Here is a 27,976-nt window from a genome sequence, read left to right as displayed (position 1 = left end):
GCATGCTGGGTAATCTGTGACGTTTCACTCTCTCAAAAGTTGGGCCATTTTGTCATCATGCGCCAATGAGCAACTCTCATAGGTATGAATGAGGCCCCGCCTCCCACGCTGTATTCGGTTCTTATTATACATCCATGGAGAGTTCACCTACTGTTAGAAATTAAAATCAATGTTTTTATGGTATAATGTAGCTTAAACATACCGTCAGTTTAAATGCTGTTTTACACTGAAAAAAACAGAAATTCTCCTGCACAACCAGTTGTTAAGCTTTTATTCTGAAAATCCTTCATCTCCGGTTAGCATTTAGCATGTGGTTAATATACTATTTCCTAAAGAGGTGAATTTAGTAGCGAAATGACATGGAGTGATGCACACCGAAACCTACTGATTTAACACTACAACTATAGATGTCGAGATACTATTATTGCTGAATATTAAATGAAGGTACAGTTTATTTGAATACGTTATTGTTTACAGACGTGGGTAGCATGTGACAACATCCGGAACTCCACCGGAAACAAAAATGCCGTGAAGTATTTCCAGTATTTTTAAAGTATGAATTACAGCCGTAAAATTGCAATAAATTAAAAGTGATGAAAGAGAATAAGAGGAGAAGAGGCGTGTTTAAGTATATATTGAATGTACGATGTCTGAATCCTCCGTTATGAGCAACATGGAAGATCGGAGGAGGAATACCTCCTACAACGCCAACCGGCAGATGAGGAGGAGCCACCTGGGGGTATTTAACAGCTGAAAATGTGTTTCTCTCGCTCTCTTTTTCACCCCTGACCCCCGAGAACACAGCTGTTTATCTCACCTGAAAAATATTCTGCTTGTAACATAAACGCGCTTTTTTTTATTAAAGTACCCATTTGAACCTTCACAGAGACTCCATTTAGTCTCCTTTTAAAGCTTCTCTCCTGGACGCGAGAATAACGAATACAGTTAACAATTGGTGATTCCACTGACGTGATTCTCGTTGGACCGGGAGAGACTACACCCGGCTATTGGCCGGAGCCGCTGGCATCCGTTCGACACACAGAGAGCTCGTATCAATTTGGTAAGAAGAAACCTGTTATATCGAATTCTTCAATAGTTTATGCAGGACAATGTTAGGTCTGTGTGTTTGACGGTGGCCAGCGGATCCTGAAAATAGCTGTGCATTTAATGTTAAAACAACCTAAATTGATAAATATAAGCATCCTATACACAAGTTATTGAGCCGTTTCCGCTCTACATCCTGAACTCCTCCCTTCGATGCAATGCACTTCCGTTTTGGCGGACTGGGTTTGTTTTGCTAGCTAGCTCCGTTGTGCCGACAAAGCACTGATATCGCAGAGACAAAGAGGATATAACAATTACAACATGAAGAAAAGTGGTTCGGGAACTACGTGTGCGGTAGTTGGTTGCAATCACTCGAGAAAGCACCTGAACGAGTGGTTAGATAGAGAGTGCTACGACCACAAACCAGCATCCAGCACCCAGCCATGTTGTTCATTAAATACAGATAAACACAACAAATACTGCATGCATTGTATTTTTTAATATTATATATGAATATTTTCATAGTGATGTAATTGTGTGGGCTGCTTTTATATTTTAATTTGTAATACCTGTTAGGATTAAACATGTGATCTTTCTTGTTGAAGCCATTTCTTTAGTTTCCTCTCAACAATTAATTAATTCAGTGTTATTTATGTACAGTATGAGCTTAATATGAATGATGAACTGTGTTAAAAGAAATTGTAGCAGTCTAAGGAACATATGAAATGCAATAATGCAATAACAGTGCAATAATGAAATGAAATTACATCAAACTTTATTTTCACTCAAACAGTACAGGCACATATGATATATTGCACAGCATAAAGAGATCATGTAAATTGTGCATTATGTAAACAACAGACAACTGTTGGCTCCTGTGGGCATGACCTAAATAAGGCAGTTTATTTTGGTTTTATGCTGGGCCACGTCGTCATGTTATCCTCCCAGTTTTGCACTGAATTCGGGTGGGGGAGAGTAACGCCATCTCCAGTCAAAGAAGTAGAATCGTGTTCCCAAGCTAGCATCACTGTTAGCATCGAAATCGCTGTGTTTACACCAGTGCCCGTCTGACTGTTTACATCGGTTTACACCGACAGACGCTGTGCAAAAGACTTCCGGCGGAAATGAAGTGCATTTGTGTAGTGTCATGGCGCTACCCGTGTTTTGGCGCGTAAACTTGTCTATAACACGTGGCGCTGCTCTGTTGCAAGCAGGGTGAGTTCATATTTTCTTTTGTTCTTCTATTTAACCCTGCATGCTATTAATTTGTGTGTGTGTGTGTTGTATATAATATAATATAAATGTGTGTGGTCATTGTACTTTGGATAGGTGTCTTGTTGCGTTTTCATGTAGGTGTCTCTTGTTACGTTAGTAGTTAGTTAGCCTATGACGTAAGGGTATATATGCCCATTTAACGATTTTTGTTAAGATCTATGAGACATAGCGAGTCGGTTAAGCACCGAGTAAGGCAAAACCAACAAGGCATAGCGAGTTAACCCAGGGTTAAGTAACTGAAGTCAGTGCTAGTCGGAAAACAGTTGAGAACTGTTTCAAAAAAGTCCTTTTCAAGGAAAACGGCTTGATTAAGGTGTAACCCTTTATCAGTGGTTAAACTGTTCTATTTTCAACCAAGATATTGCGGGTGGATTACGGTAATCTGAGTTACAGCAGCATTATGTTAACTTTGGACGACGGTCAGTTAATTGTCGCTGGCAAGTCTCAATATTGGTCCCACCTAACGGGTCTAAATAGCAACAGTTAAACAATAGTAGACTATAAAGTCAAATATTACGTAGATAGGTTTATTGCTTATGCGTAAGGGTTCCTAACTCTAAGTGATGATATCAATAAGATAAAGCCATTTGTTATAGTAAACTAGATAGAAATGTTATTATTTTAAACGAAGTGTTGTTTTGGCTTGTATTTCAGGTTTTATAATACCACACCAGTGGTGTACTTTGTTATAGTTAGTTAAAGATCACCCCACCATTGTTTAAACTCCTCTCTGAGAGCCACATGGTCTATTTTCAAATCTCTTTGTCTACAGGTCAGAGTTCGAAATAATCGGGTGCCATCTTGTTACACCCCACATGTTGATTAACAAACACAGGGCAGTCGCCATTTTGGGAACATGAAGAACACCTACAACAGCAAAGTGTATGGGTGAAAGCTGACCAAAGGAAATCAAGAGTTATAGGTCTGTTACATCATCTAAAACAGTGGTTCTCAACTGGTGTGGTCGCGACCCAAAAGTGGGTCGCAGACCCGTTTCGAGTGGGTCGCAGATGTGTGAGTGAAAAAAAAAAAGATTTAAAAAAAAAATTGGGAGAAAAAGTCAAACCTTTATTTTGAAGGCCCGATTTTCTAACGCTGTGCATGCAGCAGGCGTTGGACTGAAAGTACCGGAGACGATAAACGGTTTTGAAAACTTCTGTCACGTAGTGATCATCTTCTCAATAAAACATTGCTGATGTTTTTTCGAGTCTTCCGGCCAATCAGAATCAAGATTGTTGCCGGAAGTCCCCACGGAGAATAACTTTGCGGTAGAACTATTCTTTATACACCCACGGGTACAACTTCAGATCAAAATTAACACATAATGAAATATGATCCCCGGTTTGATGATTGACAGGTCACAGAACAATGGGGGCTATCTACCCTTACCCACAATTTAAAGCATTTCACACAGAGTATCTCCTCTTTGCTCTTCTCTCTGTGTGGAGCAGCAAGTTCAGCTGTCAGAACAAAGTGAAAAACAAACAATCCCCCCCAGACCCCCCTTCTGGGGTTGGGTTTTCAGCATGTGCCTTTTTATGTTATAGCCTACAGTTCAGCTTTGATTCCATCATCCCATTAAACCTTATTTAAAAGCATTATTTTTGTTCTGTGAAGGGATATATGCACTGTACTTCACTTTAATTAATAATGTATGCTGAAAAGCGTATATATTACTGCAGGATTTTTTGTTGAATAGATTGAAATGGTTCAAAATTTCGGGTCGTGATCTATTGACTAAGGAAAAAGTGGGTCCCAAGGCCTGACCAGTTGAGAACCACTGATCTCAAATATGTCAGTATTGGGCCGGCAGACAGCATGGATGTGGTCCAAGAAGCAGACCTGCCAATGATGGAAGACATAGCAGGAATAACAGAAGCCGCTCCAGTTATCCAAACTCCAAGGCAGTATCCAAGCCTGACCGAAGACTCTCCTCCCGACATACCAGAAAATGCAGGGCGGACATCTCGATCAGTTCAAACTCAGGTAGCGCCAGAGATTCAGGTGCAGAATCAACAAAGAGGGGGAGAAGGTTTCTGAGGAAGACAATGTGGCAGAGGAAGAGGACGTTTCCAAGGACATAATCGATCAACAGGACAAGGTTTCCAAGGTCAAGGATGCTCCATATGTGGTCAGTTCTCACATTGGGCCAGATATTGTCCGCAACACAGGATGATGCAAGTATCAGAATATCTTCCCACACAATTTCGGCAACAGCAAAAGCCTGCATATCCTCCTACCCAAGTACAGCCGCAGGCACAGGTATACACTCCCATACAGCATCAACAAAAGGGACAATGGAGAGGAGAGCCACGATCAAGACGGAGAACAGATGAAGGCTGCTACAAATGTGGTCAGCTGACACATTGGTCCAGAGCAGGGGTAGCCAACGCGGTGCCCGCGGGCACTAAGTCGCCCGCAGGTGGGAAATTGGTCGCCCGTGTGCATGTTCTAAAAATAGCACAAGTCACCATGGAGCTCCGTCTAAAAAAACGATTGAATACATTTTTAATTTTTAAAATGACAATATTGAATATAACATTTTAAAAGCACACATTTTGTATGTACATATGTAAGTGAAATGGAGATTTGGTGCGTGAAATTGAACTATGACCCCAGATAGGTTCAGAGTTGATCTCCACGCACCAAATCTCCGTTCCACCTTTAGCTGAGACAAGCTAGCATGAGCAGCTACGATCATGGGCCTCATCACCACACACACACACACACACACACACACCAGTGGTGAGGATCTCAGCCTGCCACTGACGTTCAACCAGAAAACATCAGCAGTTAGCAGTTAGCAAACAGAGATCACAGCTCCTCATATCTTTTCGGAAACTGGACAAAAGTTAAACAAGTACAAACCACAGACTGTCTGTGTCATGGCGAATACAGTCGCTGGTTTATTTATGTCTGTAGGCCGTTGTTATGCGTGTGGAATGAGCATATACGTTAGCTTAGCCTGGTCGACCCAATCTCCATTCAGAAAACAAGCATTTTAAAAGGTTTTTCGCCTGCCGTCTTGTCTGCAGACTTGTCAAGCATTAATTCATGGTTTTTACTAAACGGTATCAGTATGTTGTTACTTCGACATCATTTAGAAACGTGTATTACAATTTAATCACGGTAAAATATGTTCATTTTGTTGTAGTTGTAGCTCCCGAGCCAGCGCGTCTTGTTTGAATGATGCGAGTAAACACAGCTGGCAGCAGCGGTGAAACTCAAGCGATTAGAGCGAAGTCGCGTCCGGTGTGAACGCAGCATTACAACGACCCCTGATAGATCTCGCGAGAATGTGTATAAATATAGATACATTTTCATAACAAAACAATGGGGTTGCTATAGCAATGGTAAATCATTGTTAATAATTATTGTGAGGAATAATTAACATTAACATGTGATCAGACAGTCCTTCACATACAGTAAATTAATATGTATTCTGATTATTATTAATAATAATATTATCATTAAAGGTGAACCGTGCAATTATGTTATTCAGGAAGTTTGTATCAAACAAGTAGCCCTTTATATTACTCAGTACCCTTGAAGTAGCCCTCGGTGACAAAAAGGTTGGTGACCCCTGGTCCAGAGAGTGTCCGCAGAACATTGCACCAAACAACGGCCCTCCATGCAGTTACCCCAGGGGAGGTTTCCATGATGACGACGGAAGCAGGGGGTCCCAGAGATGTCAAAGATGAACAGGGGGGCCAAACATAAACCAAATGCCACTGACAGCCTGGTAGCAACCACAACAATGGGGAAGCTCAGAGGGCCACACCACCAGGTGATGCATCTTCAGCACAAGGGTATTTAGAAAACCAGCTACATTGAGCCATATCTGTCACCACAGGAGGGAGAGGTGGAATGTTATTTAAAAGATTGAGAGTAGAATATTGCATTTACATATAAAGCATCCACAGATTAGAACATTTAGCAGACTATTTTTGTAATTATGAGAACCAAAAGAGATTACATTTTCCAGCCAGTACATAGATAGACCCCGACAGAAGACCGGGGCTGTGTTTAAAGGGGAATTTCATTTATTGTTAGTGGAAGTATAGTTTTTAGTCAAACAATTATGTGATTTATGGAGTCAGATTACATTTTTCTCATAAACACAATTTTATAATCCATTTGAAGTATCTGTTTTAAGGCATGAGCTGCAGATTAAATAACATAACACTGATTGAGAGCTTGGATGAAGAAGTTGTAGGGTTTTTACAACAGTTTCAAGAATCAGTCTTTATTTATTTATTCTTGAGTAACTTTACTGATTTATAGTGTAATGCGTAAGGCAATATCTCATTTTGAGTGAGGGACACCAGCCCTTCATGCATGTCACCCTCTGTGAGAATAGTTCGTATTTTCCCTCCAGTTTGGAGAAATATTATTTTATAATATGTTGGTTCAGCAGTATCAACCAATCCTCTAATCCTAGAATTATTGAGACGCATTAGCGACACCAGGGGTATTGTTTTTCGTCGCAACAATGATGCATAATACCATGACAAAAGCCATTATAGAAACAAGTAAACTATTTTTTGTGCTGATGGCAGATTTTTTGTGAATATGCATTTATGCCATCAGAAAGCCATACATCATATGATATTTTTGTACGCCTTGTGGGTACACGGAGAACTTATATTTATTTAATGCAACGTTATGGGTTTTACATGTCCTGTTCATAATAGGGTAATCATTGCAATATTAATTGAGCATTTTATGCTCAAAGGAGGGAGCGTCATGATTATACAGATATGTTGATTTCAGTGACGTTGTAGTTAATAAATAATAACATGTAGTTAACAATAGGTCTCATAACAACAAAAGGTATGCCGAAGCTTGGGCCTTCTCCAAGGGGGGAGTGGTCCAGTTTTAGATATTAGACGAATAGAAGTGCATGAATATGTCAGAACTCTGAGTAATATTATCCAAGTTTTGTCTACACAGGCTAGGAAAGCTACAGAGATACCAGACGAGACACCAGAAGAGACTCCTGTTCGGCCAGGTGATTGGGTGAGGGTGAAAGTTCACAAAAGACAGTGGGCTGATCCCTGGTGGACGGAAGCGTGAAAAGTTGTAACGAACTTCACACGCGCTCCGGTTTAAAGGTAAAGAAAAAGGAGCAAATTGACACCACCTCACACATTGTCACCCTTCACTGGCAACTTCCAGAACATTATTGGGAGTTAGGACTGATTTGGCAGAGCTGGAACAAAACAATAAATAGAAATAAGATAAAGATAGAAACAGCTCAAAAGACGAATTGTCTATAGAAATTTATAGATTGTACATTAATGTGAAAACCTTTTTTTGTTGTTTTACATCTGAAAAAGAGTCCAACGTTTTGTATATGTTATTTTTGTACTCATTATTTAAATTCTGTAACTGTCAAAACCAGGGATAAAATAGAGATGATGTCAAGAACAAAGCCAAACCAATTGTGGGGTCCTTTAGGGATAAGAGTCAGAATAGCATTGTTGATTGTGCTCAGTACACTTGGCACCTTTCTGGTTGGTTGGGGAGTACAATATCAAGTAAAACATGGAACATTAGTTCACTCATAGAGAAGGCCCACATCACTAACAAAACTCCAGCTGTGTTTCAGAGACTTTCACTTATCCCCAGAGCCAAAAGATCAGCTGAGCAACAAGAGGAGGAGTTAGAAACACTCGGTCCCAAAGATGAGGCGGTTATAATCAAGATGATTCACCCCCCCTATATGCAGTTCTTGTATCAAATTATGAGATGGGTTTAAGTGATGGGGATATGTAAGTGATGGGGATTTACAGATTAGGGGAATCTCCAAATAAACTGATCCATGCTTTAGTCTGCACGAGAAACACCCCCTGTTAAATTTATGAACAGCCGACTGGTGACCTATCTGAGCACAATTATTGAAAATGATTGTTAGAAACAGGCTACTAACCCACAAGTACAGCTTTGTACGTACAAACTCTATGAACAAAATTCCCCAGCAGATTGTGGCGACATTGCACAGATATGTCCAGTCACAAAAGTTACTTATGTTCTAAATAACAGTGAGATTTAAAGTGATGGAGAAAAGATGGGGACGTTCTTTTATAGTGTGTGAAATATGTGGTGCTTGAAACATGTAGGTATTTAAATTTATAGGAGAAAATGGTTTCCTGAAAGAGTTAATTGGAGTAAACATGTTACAGTGGGTGAAGACAATGTTTAGGGATATGGTAAAAATTATTAGAAGACATTAACCTGGACTTGGATGACATTTAACATCTAAGAAAGATAGTATGGTGAGGAAAATAGAGTGGGAAAGATTGGATTTATTTTACCTCAGTGTGTTAGAATTAAATATAGGTAATGCGTCCCGAGATATCTCTCTCTCTCTCTCTCTCTCTCTCTCTCTCTCTCTCTCTCTCTCTCTCTCTCTCTCTCTCTCTCTCTCTCTCTCTCTCTCTCTCTCTCTCTCTCTCTCTCTCTCTCTCTCTCTCTCTCTCCCTGTCAGACCGATACGACCCCATCCTCCAGGCAGACAAAAGATCTCACCACAGGAGACTCCTCCTTCTCCATCGAACAGACAGAGAACCAGAGCTGAACCAACAATGACAAGACTGCATCCAGAACCATCTCCATCTGAGGCATCCAGAACCAAAACCAGGTGACATAAAGAGGCAGACTCTCATCGGTCCCCCACAGGACATGAAGTTCCAGGCTGAGCCACGAGATTTGGCACAAGAGCAGAGTGTGGGACATGAGAGCGGAATACGCCCTCCATGCAACAGCGAAGAGACTGTAAAAGAGGAGATGAAATGCAAAGCAGATTGGACACTGAAGAGAGTTACAGCAGAAGGATTCAAGAGCGGATGGATTAAGGAGAAGGTGGACGGAGGAGAGGACAGGACGGAGGAGTTGGCATGGTCCAGCAGAATGTGAGGGTGTCGTGGCTTGACAACCAGAGGGGGAGAGAAGGAAAACGGGAGTGACTGAGTTTACACATAAACACACTTATTAACCAACAAGAAATACGTAAAGAAAAATATTTATTAGCCATTAATTAATCAATTGGTACATTTATAAAGTAAGAAAGAGGAAACTATTAAATAACCCTAAAAACACACTGAGGGTAGAACATATTATTCAATGTTTTCATCATATAAACAAATTATTCTTTAAGAGATTCTTATTCATGTGCGAATTTGGGGAACCTTTAATTTGTTACAATATTGATCCACAGTTTAAAGGGATAGTTTTAGTAACCACTCTATAGAAGCAGACAAATCTCTATTTGTATGGAAAATGTTAAAGGTAGAGCTAGTACCAAGCCAAAGATAGTATTCCAATCTAAAGTATTGATTTCTCCATTGTAGCATGGTTATTACCACAGGAGAACTGTTAAGGTGGAAATAACATTTGTTTGTCGTCCAAGATGTAGAGTTTTAAAAAAGACACTGGGCAAAGAGATTGCACATTTTAATTAAAAAAAACTAATATAATTGGGAGTAATACATGCGGGGCCTTGGATCACTCATTGGGATGGTGCACAATTTTGACAACAAATATCATTCAGGGAGAAGGGGTCGCTCAACCCACCCTGCAGATGTTTTAAATCTTACTTGCAGCTTCAGAGGGAGTGCAAGGCACCAGAGTATGAGTTTTAAAAAACAAGTGCCACCACCTCCTAATGGTCATCCATTCACCAGATGACCAGACATTTAGAGATGTTATCTAAAGGGCAAAACATATCTGCCATAAGTGAACATTCCTGAATTGAACTACAAACCATTAATGAAATGACTTCTGTTTTTAAAATCCTTGTTAAAGGAGGGAGTAATTATCACATGCTCGGGCACCGAAGTTTCCACACACTGTTAAAGGGGTTAGCATAGTTAATTAAGTAGACCAGAATTTAAAATAAATTAGTATGAGTTATTGATATTCCACCGGTTTTCACACCATTTCAGGGATTTTATTACTGCATTAGAACAGACCACCCAAAGGTACTGAGTAGGAACCTTTAAGTGATGAAATTCTACAACTGTTGTAACTGACCAAAATCTTCTCCCAGAAATGACTGTCGAGAATGCCGTACCCCAGAGTAGATGTTGGGGGGTACTGTGGAACTAAAACTGTGTGTGTGTGTGTGTGTGTGTGTGTGTGTGTGTGTGTGTGTGTGTGTGTGTGTGTGTGTGTGTGTGTGTGTGTGTGTGTGTGTGTGTGTGTGTGTGTGTGTGTGTGTGTGTGTGTGTGTGTGTGTGTGTGTGTGTGTGTGTGTGTGTGTGTGTGTGTGTGTGTGTGTGTGTGTGTGTGTGTGTGTGTGTGTGTGTGTGTGTGTGTGTGTGTCGCGTGCGCGCGCGCGCGCAGTTCCTCCGATGCCACTGATCGTCCCACCCTCGCCACATCTGAAGAGGTGATTGGATAAGACGTCATCCAATCTCCGCCCTCTTCAGGCACATCTTCCGGGGGAGGAGTACAAAGGCTGGGAACGAAGACCATTCTGGAGGCTCTGTGTTGTAGACAGTCACCTCTAGTCTCTTGTTACGCTATTTGTTGTGTTCTTAAACCTTGTAAAACCTTCTGTACTTAGTTAGACTGCTTAGCTGAGTGCTAAGTAGTGTGTTGTGTGTGGTAACGTGTAACAGCTTAGACCCAGGTAGCTTAGCTCCTGTTGAACAGCATTTAGGATTAGTGAAAGGTGTAACATCTTAGACCCAGGTAATTAGCACCTGTTGATCAGCTACAGCTGTGTGTGTGCAGTCTGTCTCATTTCATTTGTACCACGGTTAACGTGAGGTTTTGTTTTTCCCTTTAAATATTACTCTGGATAAGCCCTATAACTCTCTTTTGGAGTTCTCTTTTTGTTGATAGTTAGACCATCCGTTTGGCATTTTTTGTTCGTTCAGGCTGCTTGCCTGCCTTTTGTTATCTCATATTGTAATAAAACCACCTATAATTATTACCAATCCCACTCTGGTCGTGTCGATTCCCTTTGGTTCCCCAAGCCCAGTAGGGAACGTAACACGTGGGGGCTCGTCCGGGATATTTACATTAATTCCTGGGGTTATAGTTGGTTTTGTTATACCTATAAACATTTTTTGTAATACGTGTGGGCAGTACACCTGAGAATGGCGTCCTTCACCTTAGAGTCGTTCTTAGTTTGGCCGTCCTATGGAGGAGCTGGACCGGTGTAAGGAGGACGATTTGATGGAGATAGCGCAGCACCTCAGTCTTGTGGTGAGTCGGCAAATGTTAAAAAAGGAATTGAGGGCATTAGTAGTGGATGAGATGGTGAGTAGGGAACTATTAGTACTGGCTGCACCCGCTGAGCTCCCAGTGTCCAATGCATTAACTGAAGACCCGTTGAGTCAGAGGCAGGCGGCGGAGTTTACCGTTAACCAAGAAAAGAGTGATGGCAGCGAGGGGGGCGAGTCGTGTGACGCACCGCTCATGCCGCCTCGGAAATGTCCATCCTCTCCTGTTGGCAGTACAGATTCCCAGGAAGGGAATAAACTTAAAGTCCGCCTCGCCCGGCTTGAGTTGGAAGCTAAAGACCGGCAGTTTCAGTTAGAAATAAGGAAAATCGAGGCAGATAAGGAAGTCCGGATCCGGATACGGCAGATGGAGCTAGACTCCGAACTGCGCGCATCCGGTGTTGTTGGCAATCCTAGAGAAAGCTCTCCACTTCATTCTCATCCACCTGCCTTCAATGTAGGTAAGAATATTTCATTAGTGCCGGTTTTCCGTGAAACTGAGGTGGATGCATATTTTGGTGCGTTTGAACGCATTGCATCGGCATTACATTGGCCGACTGAAGCCTGGGCTCTGTTAGTGCAGTGTAAACTTCACGGGAGAGCTCAGGAGGCGGTTGCTGCTCTTTCGCTGGAGGACAGCCTAAGTTACGACCTGGTGAAGCGTGCCATACTTTGGGTGTACGAGCTAGTTCCTGAAGCTTACCGGCAGAAGTTTAGGAACCATAGAAAGGGTTCTAATCAAACCCATGTCGAGTTTGCCAGGGAGAAGGGGATGTTATTTACAAAGTGGATTGACTCGTGTAACGCCGCAGAGTATGCTGCTTTAAAATAATTAATTCTCATGGAAGAATTTAAAAGGGGGTTGCCTGACCGCATTGTGGGATATATAAACGAACAGAAAGTACAGTCTCTCTCCGCAGCTGCTGTAATGGCTGATGAATACGTGCTGACCCATAAATCGGTGTTCTCTCCGGCTGTTGCTGAGAGACCTCGGCGTATGCCTGGTGCACCTGTTGGTCAGCCAGTGAAAGCATTTCCCATGAATAAAGAGGAGCGAGAGTGCTACTATTGTCATCAGTCTGGACATGTTATTGCTAACTGTAGGATTTTAAAACACAAGGAGCAGCCACCAATCATGACCCGGCCGAAAGGCATTGGTTTAATTAATGCGGAGTCACCCAATATTTCTTCCTCTGACTATGATGAAGAAATAGATCCCTGCTTTAAGCCTTTTGTGTTCGAGGGGTTGATCTCTTTGAGTCAGGTGATCAGAGACCCATACGCATCCTACGAGACACTGGAGGTTCACAGTCAGTGATTGTGACCTCTGCCCTGCCATTCTCCGACCAATCAGCGTGTGGGTATGGATCGATATTATGTGGCATTGAAATGGGTTATGTGCACCGGCCCGTACACAATGTACATGTACAATCTAAATTAATCACTGGATTTTTGTGTGCCCAGCATTACCCATACGGGGTATAGTTTTCCTAATGGGAAATGACATTGCAGGAGGTAAGGTAACTCCTGCACTTGAAATATTGGAATTCTCCTCAGCCTGTATGGCCTGAGGTAACAAATGCCCACATTTTCCCTATTTGTGCTGTTACTCGCGCGCAGGCGCGTAAGAGTGACTCGGAAGTGACATTAACTGATACTATGTTTGGGACGTTGCTTACAGATGACAAGATGCCGGAAGAAAAGCCAGAAGTGGTGGTTTCTGCTTCCCCTACTGTGACCGCTGCGCCAGCGCAACCTGCCGGCCTAGCTGGTGACGGTTCGACACTCCCGGTAACCCGAGAGCGTTTACTCGCTGCGCAGAGGGCTGATCCGACGCTTGTGAAGTGTTTCGAGCAGGTGGTGAGTAATAACAAAGCAAGGGGTGAGAAGGTAGCTTATGTGATGGATAAGGAGATATTAGTGCGCCAATGGTCCCTCACTGCTCCTGCTGAAGCTGACTGGAGTGTAGTGCATCAGGTAGTTGTGCCGGTGCCATACCGTCAACATGTACTATCCGTAGCGCATGAGAGCCAATGGTCGGGACACTTGGGCGTTACTAAAACTTATCAGATCGTTCTCAAACATTTATTTTGGCCAGGTTTAAAGAAGGATGTCTCTAACTTTTGCCGCTGCTGTCATGTGTGCCAGGTTGTCGGTAAGCCTAATCAGAAAATTCCGCAAGCTCCGTTACATCCCATACCGGCTATAGGTGAGCCCTTTGACAGGTTGTTGATAGATTGTGTTGGCCCTTTACCACGTACAAAAACGGGTCAACAGTATTTACTCACAATTATGTGTACGTCTACTCGTTTTCCCGTGTTGTGTACTTACCCAGTCACAAAAGTAACATATTTTATCTTATATTATTAATATATATATAATTCTGATGTCTGTGGTTATTTAAACATTCCCTGATAAACGTTATTTCAGCATCAATAAATGAGTGTTAATCCCAGTGTGTTTAGTGTGCAACATCACATTTCACCTTCAATTCACAGTTTTCAAAACGTTAGCCACATGCTAATGCTAACCGGAAATGAAGAATTTTCAGAATAAAAGTGTTAAATTAATAGTTAGTGTGAACTTCCGGTTTTTTCAGAATAAGACTGCTTTATATTAAAAACCCTGTATTTAATTTAAATTACGTCATATCAACATTGATTTTAATTTCTTACAGTAGGAGAGGTTTTGGGGTTTGGGAGGGAGGAAGGAAGATTAGGATTAGGTAAAAAGGTAGGGAGTGGTTAGGGTTAGGATGGGGGGAAGGGAAGGGTTAGATTGAAGGGAGGGAAGAGAATTGCTACCCCGGAAACAGGATGCAACGCGTCATCAGTGAAGCTCGTCACGTGCCTCAAAGGTTGAGAAGGAGGGGCCGTCCCGTCACGTGCCTCAAAGGTTGAGAAGGAGGGGCGTCCCGTCACGTGCCTCAAAGGTTGAGAAGGAGGGGCGTCCCGTCACGTGTCTCAAAGGTTGAGAAGGAGGGGCGATCTTGAGGTTGAGAAGGAGGGGCGTCGAGGTACTGCGCACTGCAGTGAGGGGCTTCTCGAGCCACCTGGGGGTATTTAACAGCTGAAAGTGTGTTTCTCTCGCTCTCTTTTTCACCCCTGACCCCCGAGAACACAGCTGTTTATCTCACCTGAACAATATTCTGCTTATAACATAACCGCGCTTTTTTTTTTATTAAAGTACCCATTCGAACCTTCAAAGAGACTCCATTTAGTCTCCTTTTAAAGCTTCTCTCCTGGACGCGAGAATAACAAACACAGTTAACACTACTGAGAAATCTATAAACGTAGCCGGCCCCCGGCCTACCTGAGTGCGCGCGCAGGCCCACAGTATATAAGGCGGCCTCGCCTCCCGCTCATTATCCTACACCCTCTTTAGCGAGCAGCATAGGACTGACAGCGGCCGTTTCTCAATGTCGAGTATACAGTACCTGCTGCAGAGCCACTATTTCAAGTATACTACGTCATCGAGTGGCGAAGAAGGACTGTTTAAATGCATGTTAAATGCCCAGCATTCGGCAACCTCTCCTCCCTCGGCCATGGCCATGGAGGAGTCGGGGCCGCAGTTTACTTGGCTGATAGAGCACACTCAGACATGCTTACCTCGTGAAGAGTGTGAATGAAAAATAGTGAGGAAGGCTCCCCCCCTGCCTGCCCTTAGGCAGACGGGGAGAATCGTTTCGCCCTGTATGGGGCTCACTGCGCACCATGTTTCCCGGGTCCCTAAGGAGCATGGGAAGCCATAATGGCCCGTCCACACAGCGGCATGCAGTGTCGCTTGCCAGCGGGCATGTCTGAAGCTAGACCAACAACCAATCACCTGAATCTCCCGCCCTGGACACACAAGCAGCGGTTTGATTGGCTAGAGCTGGTACTGGCATATGATTCGATTGGCTGACGCTTCCGTTGAAGCTTCAAAAGTTGAACATTGCTCAACTTTTGCAACGAGCACCGCGAGAAAAGCTACGCTTTGCTCCCACAATGCAGTTCGGCGATGCGTGACGTCACCCCATTCAAAGTGAATGGGCAGAAGCGTTGAAGCTTCAACGCACGCCGCTGTGTGGACGGGCCGTTAGTGCATTATGTCCAGATACCTACTGACCCACAGCCCGCCTCCCCCCCCTCACCGGTCCTGTGTTGCCCCAGCAAGCACAGACGGTGAAAAGGAGCCAGACATGTCCAAGAGATAAAACCTTATGAAGGGGCCTGGCGTGGACCAAGACGCTGCTGTGCATATGTCCTCCACACTCACGCCGCTAAATAAGGCTGTTGACAAAGCCTAGCTTGTGTAGAGTGCGCACGGCACGGACCCCCGCGGGGAAGGCTCTCCCCGCCTGACCGTAGACATGTGCAATGCACTCGCAGAGCCATCCTGCCAGGCGTTTCTTGGACAGAGCTTTACCGGCCACACCCCCCTGAAGCACACAAAGAGCTGTTCAGTGCGCCTAATGACAGCCGTGCGCTCCACATAACATGCCAGCGCACGTAACGGGAGGAGGAGGTGCAGTTTAGCCTCCCTGTCCCCAATATGGGGTGGAAGACTAAAGCCGCCCATAGTCCTTGACCTGAACAAACTCCTTAAGTTATTGGGAACAAATGAGGTGTTCGGTCTGAGTGTTGCCCTGCTACGGTCACCCCGGATCCACAGGCAACTCGGGTGTACCGACAGAGCGGTCAGTTCGGACTGTTTTTAATGACAGCGCCTTCAGGGAGGAGAGCTCCAGAGGCTCAAATGGTTCTGTGACCAGAGCCTCGAGCACCAACGTTGGAATAGTGTGAGTGTTACAAAGTGATGTTACAGAAGCAAACAAAGGAGTCCAATAGTGGCGTTTCAGGCAGGGGGGAAATGAAAAGAGAGAAACTCCCTCCGGGGATGAACTTTGTTCTTTTTAGCTTTTGCAGACCTTTTACAAAACGTGTATAACACGTACAATACAGTAAAGGGAAAACCCCCAAAAGCATAATAGGGCCTCTTTAAGATTTAACATAACTATATATAACATGTTGTTTTATTAGAATTGTTTTCTCAAATTAAAGGAAATGAACTCAATGTGAGCAAAGGTTTACTTTCTAATGTTTTAATGATATAGAAAAGCATAAATGATATGTCTAACTTAAAATGTAGCTACCAGTAACCAATGACTTAGATGACATTCTGTTGATGTGTGTTAGTGAGTGAAGCCACTGTGTGTCTGTAATGCGTGACTAGCCTCCAGTCAGAGAGAGAGAGAGAGAGAGAGAGAGAGAGACTGGTTGATCAGGTTAAGCAGAGACGCATGCTGCTCTGATTCCTATCTGTTCGCACTTTGAATGACTCCAACACTTGTTACTTTTAAGCTATGACTGGGATAGTAAAGATATTAATAAAGAACAATAGAAAAGCTACTGTAATAGATTTAATGTTATTATTTTAACACCCCAAGGACATTACAATTGTTCTTTTCTATTGTCTTAGCATGTAGAAAAAGGAGGCATTTTACACTGCTAATTGTGTTTTGTTAAGCATATACACTAGTGAATCGGCCAACCACACATGCAAAGCAACGTCCAGTCATCAACATAGAGATACAGAGAAAATACAGATATGGAAAGTGGACATGTCTTTACCCAATTTAATCCGTGTCATGTTGTTCTGGTGGGCAGTAGACTGCAGTAATTCCAGGCTTTCTCCTGGTAGTCATGAAATACAATTGAAGGTGCTTCTTTCCCCCTGTTTATAGGACAGCAGCACATACAGGACACACCCACTACCGGTCTACCTTTCTGTATCCCTCCTCCAGGTGATCCCAAGTGATTACAACATGACAAGTGTGTGTATGGTGTCTGCACATTGGTTTGATTGTGTCCTGTGTGGGATCTGAATAACTAGTGTGTGAGAGGTGTAGCCTAAGGCCAAGTAGTAAATACAATACAAGGATACATGTTAAAGTATATATGTTTGGTTTGATGCTAAATGAAACTTGCATCAAACTGCCGCTACAAGCAGTTAAGGATGCATTACTGGGCAAATAATAAAGGGCTTTCTTAATATTGACCTTCGACTACCAAGGTTCTTCTACCTTTTTGAGAGAGAGAAAGGGTCAAACAGGATATTTGATATGGGGTATTGAGAAAGAAGATGGAAGCATAACAATAAGTAAAGAATAAGAATACTGTAATATTATTTATGTGGATACCAGCTCACAGAGAGATTCATTGAAATGAAATTGTGGACACATTAGCCAAGCAGTCAAAACAAACAAGATGACATCCTGGACATTAGACAGTAAATCTGAAGCAAAATTGGGATACAGAAAATAAAAAGCATCTTCAATATATGAGACTAAATAAAGCACTGCATTTAATAACATCACTCAGGATTATGTAAGCACTTTAGTGGAGCATGCCATTCAGCACTACTATCTAGACCAGGGGTCGGCAACCTTTTTGATATGAAGTGCCATTTAAAAAAAAAAATGTTATCAGCGTGCCAACTATCGAGAATTATCAACGGGGGGGGGGGGGGGTTGAGGAGCTTAACGCTCGTCAACTATCCGCAGGAGGGCGGGGGAGCCTTGCTGCGGGGAAGCAGTGTCGCAACATACACGATGCCGAATTTAACAAACAAATGTAAGTAATTGGTTTAAACGGCATAATAATAAGGACGATCGTCCGTTCTGTGATTCTCCAGAGCACACATGTTATGATATTAGGGTCGCGTCGGGTCATGCAGAGTGAGATGAGATCGCTGTCCCTTTAAGAGAGAGAGAGATAGAGAGAGAGGGGTGTGGCTTGTGCATGTGTTTGTGGACGGTAGAGCGACAGTGAGCGAGCGTGTTTCTGGAAGTGAAACGGGAAAGCAGAAAAACAGAGGTCTGTGATGTATTTTGTGAAACAGAAGAACAGCTAAATAAATGCAACGGCCTCCCAAGAAGAGCTCACCTCTCTCCAGTCATTTAAGCTAAAGTGGGTTATTGAACCTGAAGCTTGTTGCTGCTGCCCTCCTCGACTACGGTCTGGGAGCCGACAGGAAAGTTCAACACACAGATGGCCAGTCCGCCCCCTTTGTAGCATATTATTTAGATGAGAGATGAGCAGATCGCCACTGGGCTTTCAACTAAATGCACAGCCACGCAAAAACTGCGGCATTTGTACAGCTCCTTATGGTTACTGCAATTTGTGAAGTGCTTTCCTCCGTGTTGAAACGATCAGCACTGCACCACGGAGGAAAGCGGCAGAAAGTCACCTGGAGTAAAGAGAGCGGGGCTGCGTTGCGTGCATGGCTTCCTTCTGCAGGTAACGGGAGACGCGCTCTGGCGGCGGTCTCGTTCAGGATCCGAAAATACAATTTAAATATTTTGCACTATTCTTAGTGTGCCACTGGTTACGGTGCCAGGGGTTGCCGACCCCTGATCTAGACTATCTAAAACATTAAAGAAAGACATCAGGAAGACTTAAACATGTCTTGGACATTGGGTTAGGGAAACAATTAAAACATTTTAAAATAAAAATTAAGCAGGGCAAGATAGTAATATTTTTACCAAAATGTTGTTATTTATTTTAATTGGTTATTATATTAATAATTTAGTAGAGTTGTACACCTACTGGGTTGGTCCCCACCCCAACCCAGTAGGTGGCAGTAATGCACCTTATCGCTTCATGTGCGGAACCTTCGCTGTTTGCTAGTCGTGCTCTACGGACCCGTTTCAGTGTAACTCCACGATGGCAGCTCTGGTGAAAACACATGTGCAGTTGTCTGGTAGGTTTTTCTCTATACAGTTTAATATTGTTGCGTCTCAAAACTAGGACAAGGGGGTTTTTTCACACCTTATTTTAATGTTATAAAGATAGTAGCTAGCTGACGTAACTTCCTTAGCTGTTAGAAGCATAGGTTAGAAGCAAACATGCTGCACAGCTAGCTTAGCATTAGCCCTGTTTCTGTTGGTTAGCTACCCAGTTTAAATATAACTGAAGCCGTGCTCAATGATATTTGTTGTTATTAAAAAAAAAATGGAAAAACAGCACTGTGTTGTGCAGTGATGCAAATTAGTCGCTTTTCGGCGCCTCCCGCTTTTTTAACGCTGCTTTGGGTGACTTGTGTAATTCGTGGAGAACCGAAGAGTTTTCGTTTTGGGGGGGGGGTCCGTCCGTTAGTCCGTCCGACTGACGGACAACTTTTCACTTCAAAAAAGAAGAAGAAATCTAGATCGCAAAATAATTAAACAAGCGAGTGCCTGTTTTTCCTGGCCAAGGACAGGTTCCTTGAACACAACACGAGCGTATCGTGTCTTCACGTGTTTATGTCTCGTTTGAAAGGAGTGTAGACTAGAGTGCTTACGGAGAGCACCGGAACGCCGCTCCAGCTCTTCAAATATTGCAGTACCCATAAGGAGCCGTACACATGCTGCAGTGTTTGCGTGGCTTTGTCTTTACTTGTAAGCACAGTGGCGATCTGTTGTTATTAGCATCTGGTTAGCTAGCTATGCTAACGAATTTAAAGAGCTTTTCTACAACCAGGTGGAAGAGAGTTCTCTCCTGAGAGGCTCAAATAACCTCAGCTCAGTGAGGTTAAGGCACACCTTGATATGATCATTATAATTATTAATGAGACATTAGAGACCAAACGAAAAACAGGTATAAAATACTATGACAGTAACAAAAAAGTTCTTAAAAATAAGTGATTTGTAAAATATCCATAAAGAAAAATCTGCTTACAGTTCTGTTTCAAATGGGTGTTGAGAGATGTATCCATAGATCTCCTCATGTTGCTCTCAAAGTGCGCCAGATTGATGCTTTTAACTTCAATATTTAAAAAAAAAAAATCTTCCCGGGGGAGCATGCCCCCGGACCCCCCTAGAGGAGGTTAGGTACCCCCCCCCCCCCCCCCCCCTACTTAAATCATGTTCACATGGATACTAAATACATTTGCACACATCTTGTGTCCATATCTTTCTGTTTTGGTGGTCATGCCACACCGTGCCCATGCATGCATGCCAGAGTCATGGTGAGATATCTGGATTAAGAGGTTGCTTTTTCTTTGCACAGCATGAAAGAAAGGCCAAATTAATTGGCTTTGATTTTAGTTTTTTTAACCCTCTGGAGTCTAAGGGTATTTTCTCGATTTTCAGATGTTTTCTTAAATCACCTTTTTAAATGTATTACTTCTAACATGGCACCCCATGTGTTAAATATCAAAATGTTCAGGACAATCTCTGGTATTGCTATATATGCAAATTACTCACCTTAGAGCACTTTGTGATGAGATAAGTAGCTCAAAAGCTTAAAATGTGACATCCGATTTTCGGAAAATCGTCAACTCTTGTGTAAACACAAATGTACTCATGTGATCAAATTGTTTTGGTGTTTTAGATTTGGTTACCAAAGTCTTAGGATCACAAAAGTAGTGAAATATTTGAATTACACTGTATATAAATGTGTAATTCATGTCTAAAATGAAAATAAATTAATTCGAATTTTGAGTAAAACAGGTGTTTATCACTCTACTTTCACCACAGCAGGGACTGAGATACATTAGGACTGACTAATGACTTCATATTACATACCAAGGTTCATTGGATGTGTACAAATACAAATTGGGCATTCAAATTTTTTATTCAACCAACAATTTATTATAAATATGTTTTTTTCAACCAACTATTTATATAAATATAAGAAACTGGAAAATCTCACTATTTACAATATTGAACATCAGAACTTTCAACCAACTCTTCATTATAAATGTCAAGACAGTGTCAAGGTCTTTGTCTGTCTTCCAGAACAGTGGGTCTGGCTGCTGTGAAGATGGGGGTGATGGTGCATGGGCTGCTGTGTAGGTGAGGTGTACAAGTGCTCTACGAGATCTCCACGAGACCTCCTTGCTGGCTGGGTTGAAGGTGATGGCTGTGGTGGAGCCTTTTTGCTGAGGTGTATCTTGACCTTGTGGCAGATGGAGGTGAAGGCAGCTGTAGTGATGGTGGTCTGCTGGTCCTTGGTGGTGATGGCTCTGGTGAAGGCCCTTGAGCCACGGTAGATCTTGACCTGGGGGCCGGCACAGATGGATGTTCTGGCTCCTGGATAAACGCCGCCTGTGGGCCACTAGGCCCAGGCAGCTGTGAAACCTCTCTGTAAAACAAATTAAAATGTAGGACAATAATTACTGCATTGAAATAAAGTTCAAGTAAAATGTTGCTCAAGCACAAATAACAATGCACACATAAAAAGAAAGATTGGGAGGTTGGACAGGAGTCTCTCTCTCTCTCTCTCACACACACACACACACAGGTATTTCCAGTTACTTTACATTCAGTATAAAATCACAAACACACATATACATAGGCTACATCTGATTACAAAGTCTCATCTGTACAGGACGGTAAAATAATCACAGGCACACATATAAATAAATCTATGACAGCCTACAGAACAGTATGATACAATAATCGATGGCAAAAACATGTCTATAGCCACTGTAAATGTCTCCGTTGTGGGACGAATAAATGATTAATTTAATCATCTACACATGTAATCTCACTTTTCCACAACAAAATAACGTTAACACAGAGTAAACGTTTGCTAATCGAGAGTATTCATGACTATCGATAAAAAATATATCAATAAACCTATTGTTACTTTTCGCGGTATTCCCCACACATTGCCAGTACACTATTACTGTAATATTTACACTTACCCATGCCCAAATGGATCTTTGTATTCTTCTTCTTCAGAAGAGTTGAAGACTTCAGGTTCTGAGGCTCTATCTTCACTGCTGTTGCGAAAAAAATCTCTAGCTAACTCGGCGACTGTAAAGTTTTAAGCCATTTTCTGTCTCTCTTTCTCCTCACAGACGTAAACTACTGGGAGACACGTGATTTATGTTTTTTTTAACTTGGTGGGTAGGTCCTTAGTGATTTCTCGATGTCCATTGGTCATTTCAGAACATGATGGCTGCCGGCCGAGATTTCCTTGACGGACACACGAATCCACCAATCCCACACAGTGTAAAGTCAAGCTGCTTTGAGCGGCCATATTGCCTGCTGTGCCCTGGTAACAGTCTCACAGGGGATACCGCTGGAAAGCTAAACTTTCAGCAATTCCGTGGATGTCTGAATCATATTTCTACTCCTTGTAATCGAAAATATATGGTTAATTTATGTAAATTATGCGCACTTGGACGTGCCGGCGCGTCCACCGACTCCAGAGGGTTAAGCAGAGGTTGAGTTCAATAATTTGTACGGCCCTCGGAGGATGTTGTAAAAATTGAAAGGAAAAAGGTTCCCCACCCCTGCTGTAAATAATAATAAAAACCCTTGATTTATAACTTAACATCTCTGTCTCCTATTGATCTGAGTATATTATAAAGAATAGCCAGTTAATTGAAGCATTATAGCACAGGCCTTTGTCAGATGGTATATTACGCTGTTTTTTTCCTGCTTCGAATAGTTCTCTCTTTTTTCACCATACCTGTGTTTGCATCACTGGTTGTGTGTAGTGTGTTTCAGACTAGCTAAAAAAAACCTGTCTGTAACAGGAGAAAGAGTTTATTGAATACCGTTAACGTAAACTAATGTAGTGTGCTGTTCACTTACACTTGCATTACAATCACTCACAACAAACCTCTTTCCATACTCTTACAATACACTTTGTTACAGTTGTCAGAAAACCCTTATGGTTTGGGTGCTTTTCTGATAAATGTTGACAACTGTAGTTTCACTTTAAATGTAGCTGTTGATTTTAGGGTTAGGTTTGAGTGCTAGACAACAGACATAATATTTAACTTATATTAAGCCGAAGTTTCACATGTTTGAGTGTCAAGGGGTTTTCTTCAAAGCAAACTATCAAGAACAATGTATATATATATATATATATATATGTGTATTTCTTATATATATAATGTATATACGAAATGAATAAATGCTGTAGCAGTGCTCAATATATAAGAAAACACGGCGCTGAGGTATTTGATACAGTAATCTAATACATTACTTATTTTACCTGCACTAAAGATATTCTAGTATCAGTGTAGTGATAGCTGTCGCAGTAATAATAATATAAATAATGTGTATTTTTGGTGTCCTCAGCGGACGATGCACAGCCTGAGTCAGAGGAAAACGAGGAGCAGAGTGATTCTGAAGAAGGGAGCAATGATGGAGAGAGTGATGGAGGAGAAAATGACCAGGACGAGGCAGAGGATGAAGATGAGGAAGGAGGAGAGGGTGAGGAAGGAGGTGACGGAAACGCCAATGCCGGGTGGGCAGAGGCCATGGCAAAGATCCTGGGGAAGAAGACCACAGAGACAAAAAGCATCATCCTGGTGAAGAACAAGGAGCTGGACAAGATGAAGGAGAAGGAGAAAAAGGAGCTGCTGGAGAGAAGGAAACAGGTATCAGGGTGCACATTTTGAAACTCTTCCATGTTGTCGGTTTATTCTGTCATCCCATTACTAACATCTGAATTATTTTAATGAAAGAAGTCCAAGGGTCCGTGTCTGCCTGAATGCTTAGTCACCTATGGCTCTTTATGTTTTGCTCCTATTATGAACACATTTTGATTTTATTGTCATAAATGAAATGTTGTAAGTGTATCCACACAAACGTCGCCCTTACGAACCAGACCTCTTTGCCACATTTAGATCCTACTGCTCTGAATTCATTGTGTCTAAGGATGCAACGATGGAAGTTTCCAATGTTAATGTTTTAAATAATGATGAACAAAATCCGGAGTCCACATGTGATTTTGAAATATTAGAACACTGACCCTTACTTTCAAGTAACTTGCAGCATGTCTTGCACCGTCGTTTGTGTTCCTCAAAGAGAGTATTCTGCAACTTGTCACTAAGATGCCAGGGTTAACGGATTTTCATTTGATTGATAGCGCCTTGCAGGATGCCATCGCATTGAGGCAAGATACTCCTGGTGAAACATTCCTGTGGGGTTTTACTTTTTACCTTGGTTCCCTCGCTGTGTGTGTCTCATTCCAAATGAATGAGTTGCGTGTTTACTCACAAGGCTACATGTGGAATGTGGCCTTAATAAGCACATTCATAGGTAAAAAGCCTTGAAGGAATTATTTTTAGGAATACATATGCCGACAGGTTGTGTTTTTCACAATATGACACATTTATGGAACTAATTGTGAGTTTGTTTTTGTGACCATCAGGTGGACAAGAAGAGAGCGTGGGAGAATTTGAGCAGGGAGAAGCCGGACCTGGTGAAGGACCGAGAGAATGAGAGAGCTATGCAGAGGATCGCTACCAGGTGAGGACTCTTTTTCTCTGAGGCTGCTTTGTTAAGCACTCTCAGAAAGCAAGTTGAATTCCTGACTCCAGTGTGTTCTCGTGCTCAGAGGGGTGGTGCAGCTGTTCAACGCTGTGAGGAAACACCAGAAGACGATAGATACAAAGGTGAAGGAAGTGGGAGGCTCGGAGAGGAAGAAGGCCAAGCTGCTGTCGTCCGTCTCCAAGAAAGACTTCATCGATGTGCTGAGGAGGACGGACGGAGGCAGCGGATCAGCTGTCAAGGCTGAAAAGGAGGCGGTGAGTTCAATGATATCCTGTCCACGTGTTCCTTATGAGAGTTACATGTTAGGGTTGGGTATGATTACACTTTTGGTTCTGCCTATCGATTTCAGTTTGTATTGGTTCTTGATTTTGGTTCTTTGAGAGGTTAAAAATAAGTTGCATTCCTATTTCACGGCAAATGTGTTGGTCTTATTAAATATAATGATTTAATATAAAAATCTATGCCTTGTTTTGGCCTTCACAAGTTCTAGGGATGCTCCGATCGATCGCCGATCGTTATTGGCCGATATTCACTCTTAATAGTGTGATCGGTGCTCTCTATAAAGGCCGATCAGGAGACCCGATCGGATGACGTGAAATACATTACACTTTTCTCTGTCGCGGCAAAACAAGCTCACCAAAATGGCTTCTCCAGTCTGGCAGTTTTTTAAGGTGTCTGAAAAAGACAATAAAATAGTGATATGCAACGTGTGTGAAGCAGAAATCCTGCAGCTCCACCCGCTGTGACGGACCGGTGAGCGGTTATTGACCTCTGCTTAGTCGGGTCACTCATTACTGGATCAGTGAGCTCCTCCCGTGTTATTCTCCAAAGTGAATAATGAACTTAATTTTAATGTAATAATGATGTTGTTTGTGGAAGCGCATCATTTATTGATTTTTTTTATCCGTATATATAAACTGAAGCAATATAAAAATGATCCCCATTCACTGAGTTTTAAACATCAGCATATATTACCGGTCATAGTCCGATAATTACCGGCTAACTCTGCTACACAATTCACAATACAACACTTTAAATGGAAGATCCCCATAGCCCCCACCCACCCTATGATCGGATCGGTAACGACTGATTCTGGTGATCGGTCCCAAAAACCCTGATCGGAGCATCCCTAACAAGTTCTATATGTCGCAGTGTCCAACCATATACAGTCATTGTCCAACACCTATCCTGCAGTAAATACCTGCCAGCTGCCAGATTGCTTTATTATTTGCAAAAGTAAATGAATCATAATTTCATTTATAAAACATTCTAAACCCTGATTCACAAACTGACTTCCCCACTGAGTGTACTCAAGGTGTCGCTGTTGCCTCGTGAAGGCATCGGTGGGACAAGGCACAGCTAGAAGCACATAATAAACCATGTTTTTGTTTGTGTGTGTGCAGGCTGCAGAGGAAAAGCCCGCCTGGAGCGTCCTCACAGACGACTTCATGATGGGAGCCACCATGAAAGACTGGGACAAAGACAGTGATGGAGAGGAGGCTGATACAAACCAAGGAGCAGGGGGGGAGGACAGTGACTCAGACTGAAAGGACTACAGGCTGTGATGCCTTCAGGGACATGTGTGTGGATCAGAGACCCTGACCCCTCCTGTCAGTGTGTGTGGACTGCACAGAGAAAAAACCTGGAATGTGTTTATACTGACTGTATAAACACGCAAATATTTGTATGGCCTCTCACACTATGATGTTTGTTGCTCAAAATGTTGTGCAGAGAGGGGAATGATGAGTGACAGTACAACACTCTGAGGGACAATAACTGATGCATGGGAACAGGATGTGACGGGGAACTGAGAGAAGCTCCTTGCCATGTGGAGCTCCTGCCCTCCATCATACTCGGCATCAATTTGCTTCCATTTACATCATAATATTTTTTTATGAATTACCTTTGTTCTGTAAATATGAGTGTTTTGTAGAGTGCTGGCTAAATAAAAAGCAAGTTCATTTGTCTATCAGTGCTCTGTGTTCTTCTGTAGACTGGACATGCGTCTGGTCATAGTAACATTATTTTTATAAAAATTATTTTTGGGGCTTCCCTTTTTCAGTCATTTTCACAAGATGACACAAACAAACAGTTACAGATTTAAATACAGAATAAGGGCAGTGTGTCACCGCATTTTTACTGTTCAACTTCAATCTCTGAATTCTGACTTAAAGAGGACATATTGTTCTCATTTTTAACGTTCATATTTGTATGTTGTGTCTCTACTGTGACATGTCTCCATGCTTTAATGTTCAAAAAGCTCTTTATTTTCTCACACTGCCTGTGCTGCAGCACCTCTTTTCACCCACTGGCCGTTTCTCAATGTCGAGTAAACCTGCTATTTCAAGTATACTACGTCATCGAGTGGCGCCGAAGGACTGTTTAAATGCCCAGCATTCGGCGCCACTCGATGACGTTGTATACTTGAAATAGTGGCTCTGCAGCAGGTATACTCGACATTGAGAAACGGCCTCTGTCTGAAACCAGAGCCCAGTCTGTTGTGATTTGTCAACGGCTTAGCGATGTGTTGGAAAGGTCCCGCCCTTTCATTTCACATACAATGTGTTGGAGCACTTGCCAATAGAAGCGATAGTTACTTAGTGATGTCACTATGTTACGGAAGTAAACCAGAGAGTCCAATGGAGGCGTTTCGGGTCCTTAAAAAGACAATGCAAATGAATATTTCCTTAAATATTCCAGTTTAGTCGCCTGCCAAGTTTGACAAAAATATTTGGGTTAATCAACTTTATCAACTGCCCTTGTCAGCTCAATTTTAAACGTGCTTTTTTTCTGCTGAAACGAATGCTATAGAGAAAAAGGTTCAGATCACCATGAAAATGAAAGCCATCTTCCCTCGGACCGCCCAGCAGGTACTATGTTTCAGACTTCTCTGCATTAATATGAGTTTTTATGTCTGTATGTTACGTTTGTTATGATTGCAATAAAATTACACTTCTAGTAACATTATACTGAAAGTGCAGCATAAAAATCGAACTAATCTGCGTATCATTTTTTTCCCGATTAAATCCAACCAGATGCAGGCGGCCCAAATAGGATACAAGTAGGCACATCAAATATATAGATTTGTTTCTTTTAAGGTGATTTTATTTATTTGATCTTTTATTTTATTTATTCCAGCTAGGCCCGACAACAATACAACCAC

The 27,976-nt window shown here is 42.3% G+C and overlaps 2 protein-coding genes across 7 annotated transcripts in view; one reads left to right on the top strand and one right to left on the bottom strand.

Moving 5' to 3' along the window:
• Positions 1-27,976, bottom strand: part of LOC307012996 (uncharacterized protein) — a 74,079-nt gene that overhangs the window by 12,184 nt on the left and 33,919 nt on the right. The window contains exon 1 of one of the 2 annotated variants that reach the window (XM_079640218.1): positions 17,165-17,329. The exons of the other annotated variant lie outside the window; for it this stretch is intronic. Within the exon in view, the coding sequence (XP_079496344.1) occupies positions 17,165-17,183 (19 nt within the window). The 5' untranslated portion in view covers positions 17,184-17,329. Of the gene's footprint in view, positions 1-17,164; positions 17,330-27,976 lie in introns of those variants that run through there. 2 annotated transcript variants of the gene reach the window in all.
• On the top strand, positions 290-26,780 carry rrp15 (ribosomal RNA processing 15 homolog). 5 transcript variants are annotated; one of them, XM_079640225.1, is made up of 6 exons: positions 19,266-19,295; positions 22,471-22,579; positions 23,614-23,915; positions 24,692-24,789; positions 24,878-25,067; positions 26,217-26,780. In XM_079640225.1, the coding sequence occupies exons 1-6, from the start codon at positions 19,281-19,283 to the stop codon at positions 26,358-26,360; spliced, it is 858 nt and encodes a 285-aa protein (XP_079496351.1). In that variant the 5' UTR covers positions 19,266-19,280; the 3' UTR covers positions 26,361-26,780. The 5 variants fall into 5 exon arrangements, 3 of the variants coding, with proteins under 3 accessions (XP_079496353.1, XP_079496351.1, XP_079496352.1); XM_079640227.1 differs by lacking the exon at positions 22,471-22,579 and having other exon boundaries at positions 19,140-19,295; XM_079640226.1 differs by lacking the exons at positions 19,266-19,295; positions 22,471-22,579 and adding an exon at positions 21,339-21,429.

This window comes from Notothenia rossii (assembly GCF_949606895.1).
Source record: "Notothenia rossii genome assembly, chromosome: 7".
Classification (NCBI taxonomy): Eukaryota; Metazoa; Chordata; class Actinopteri; order Perciformes; family Nototheniidae; genus Notothenia; species Notothenia rossii.
The sequence above is the reverse complement of the archived record's forward strand: the minus strand, read 5'-3'. Positions and strand labels throughout refer to the sequence as shown.

Coding starts and splice junctions, on each gene's coding strand:
- rrp15 (XM_079640225.1), top strand. Junction 24,790..24,877: donor ATGCAGAGGATCGCTACCAG/GTGAGGACTCTT, acceptor TCTCGTGCTCAG/AGGGGTGGTGCAGCTGTTCA. Junction 25,068..26,216: donor TCAAGGCTGAAAAGGAGGCG/GTGAGTTCAATG, acceptor GTGTGTGTGCAG/GCTGCAGAGGAAAAGCCCGC.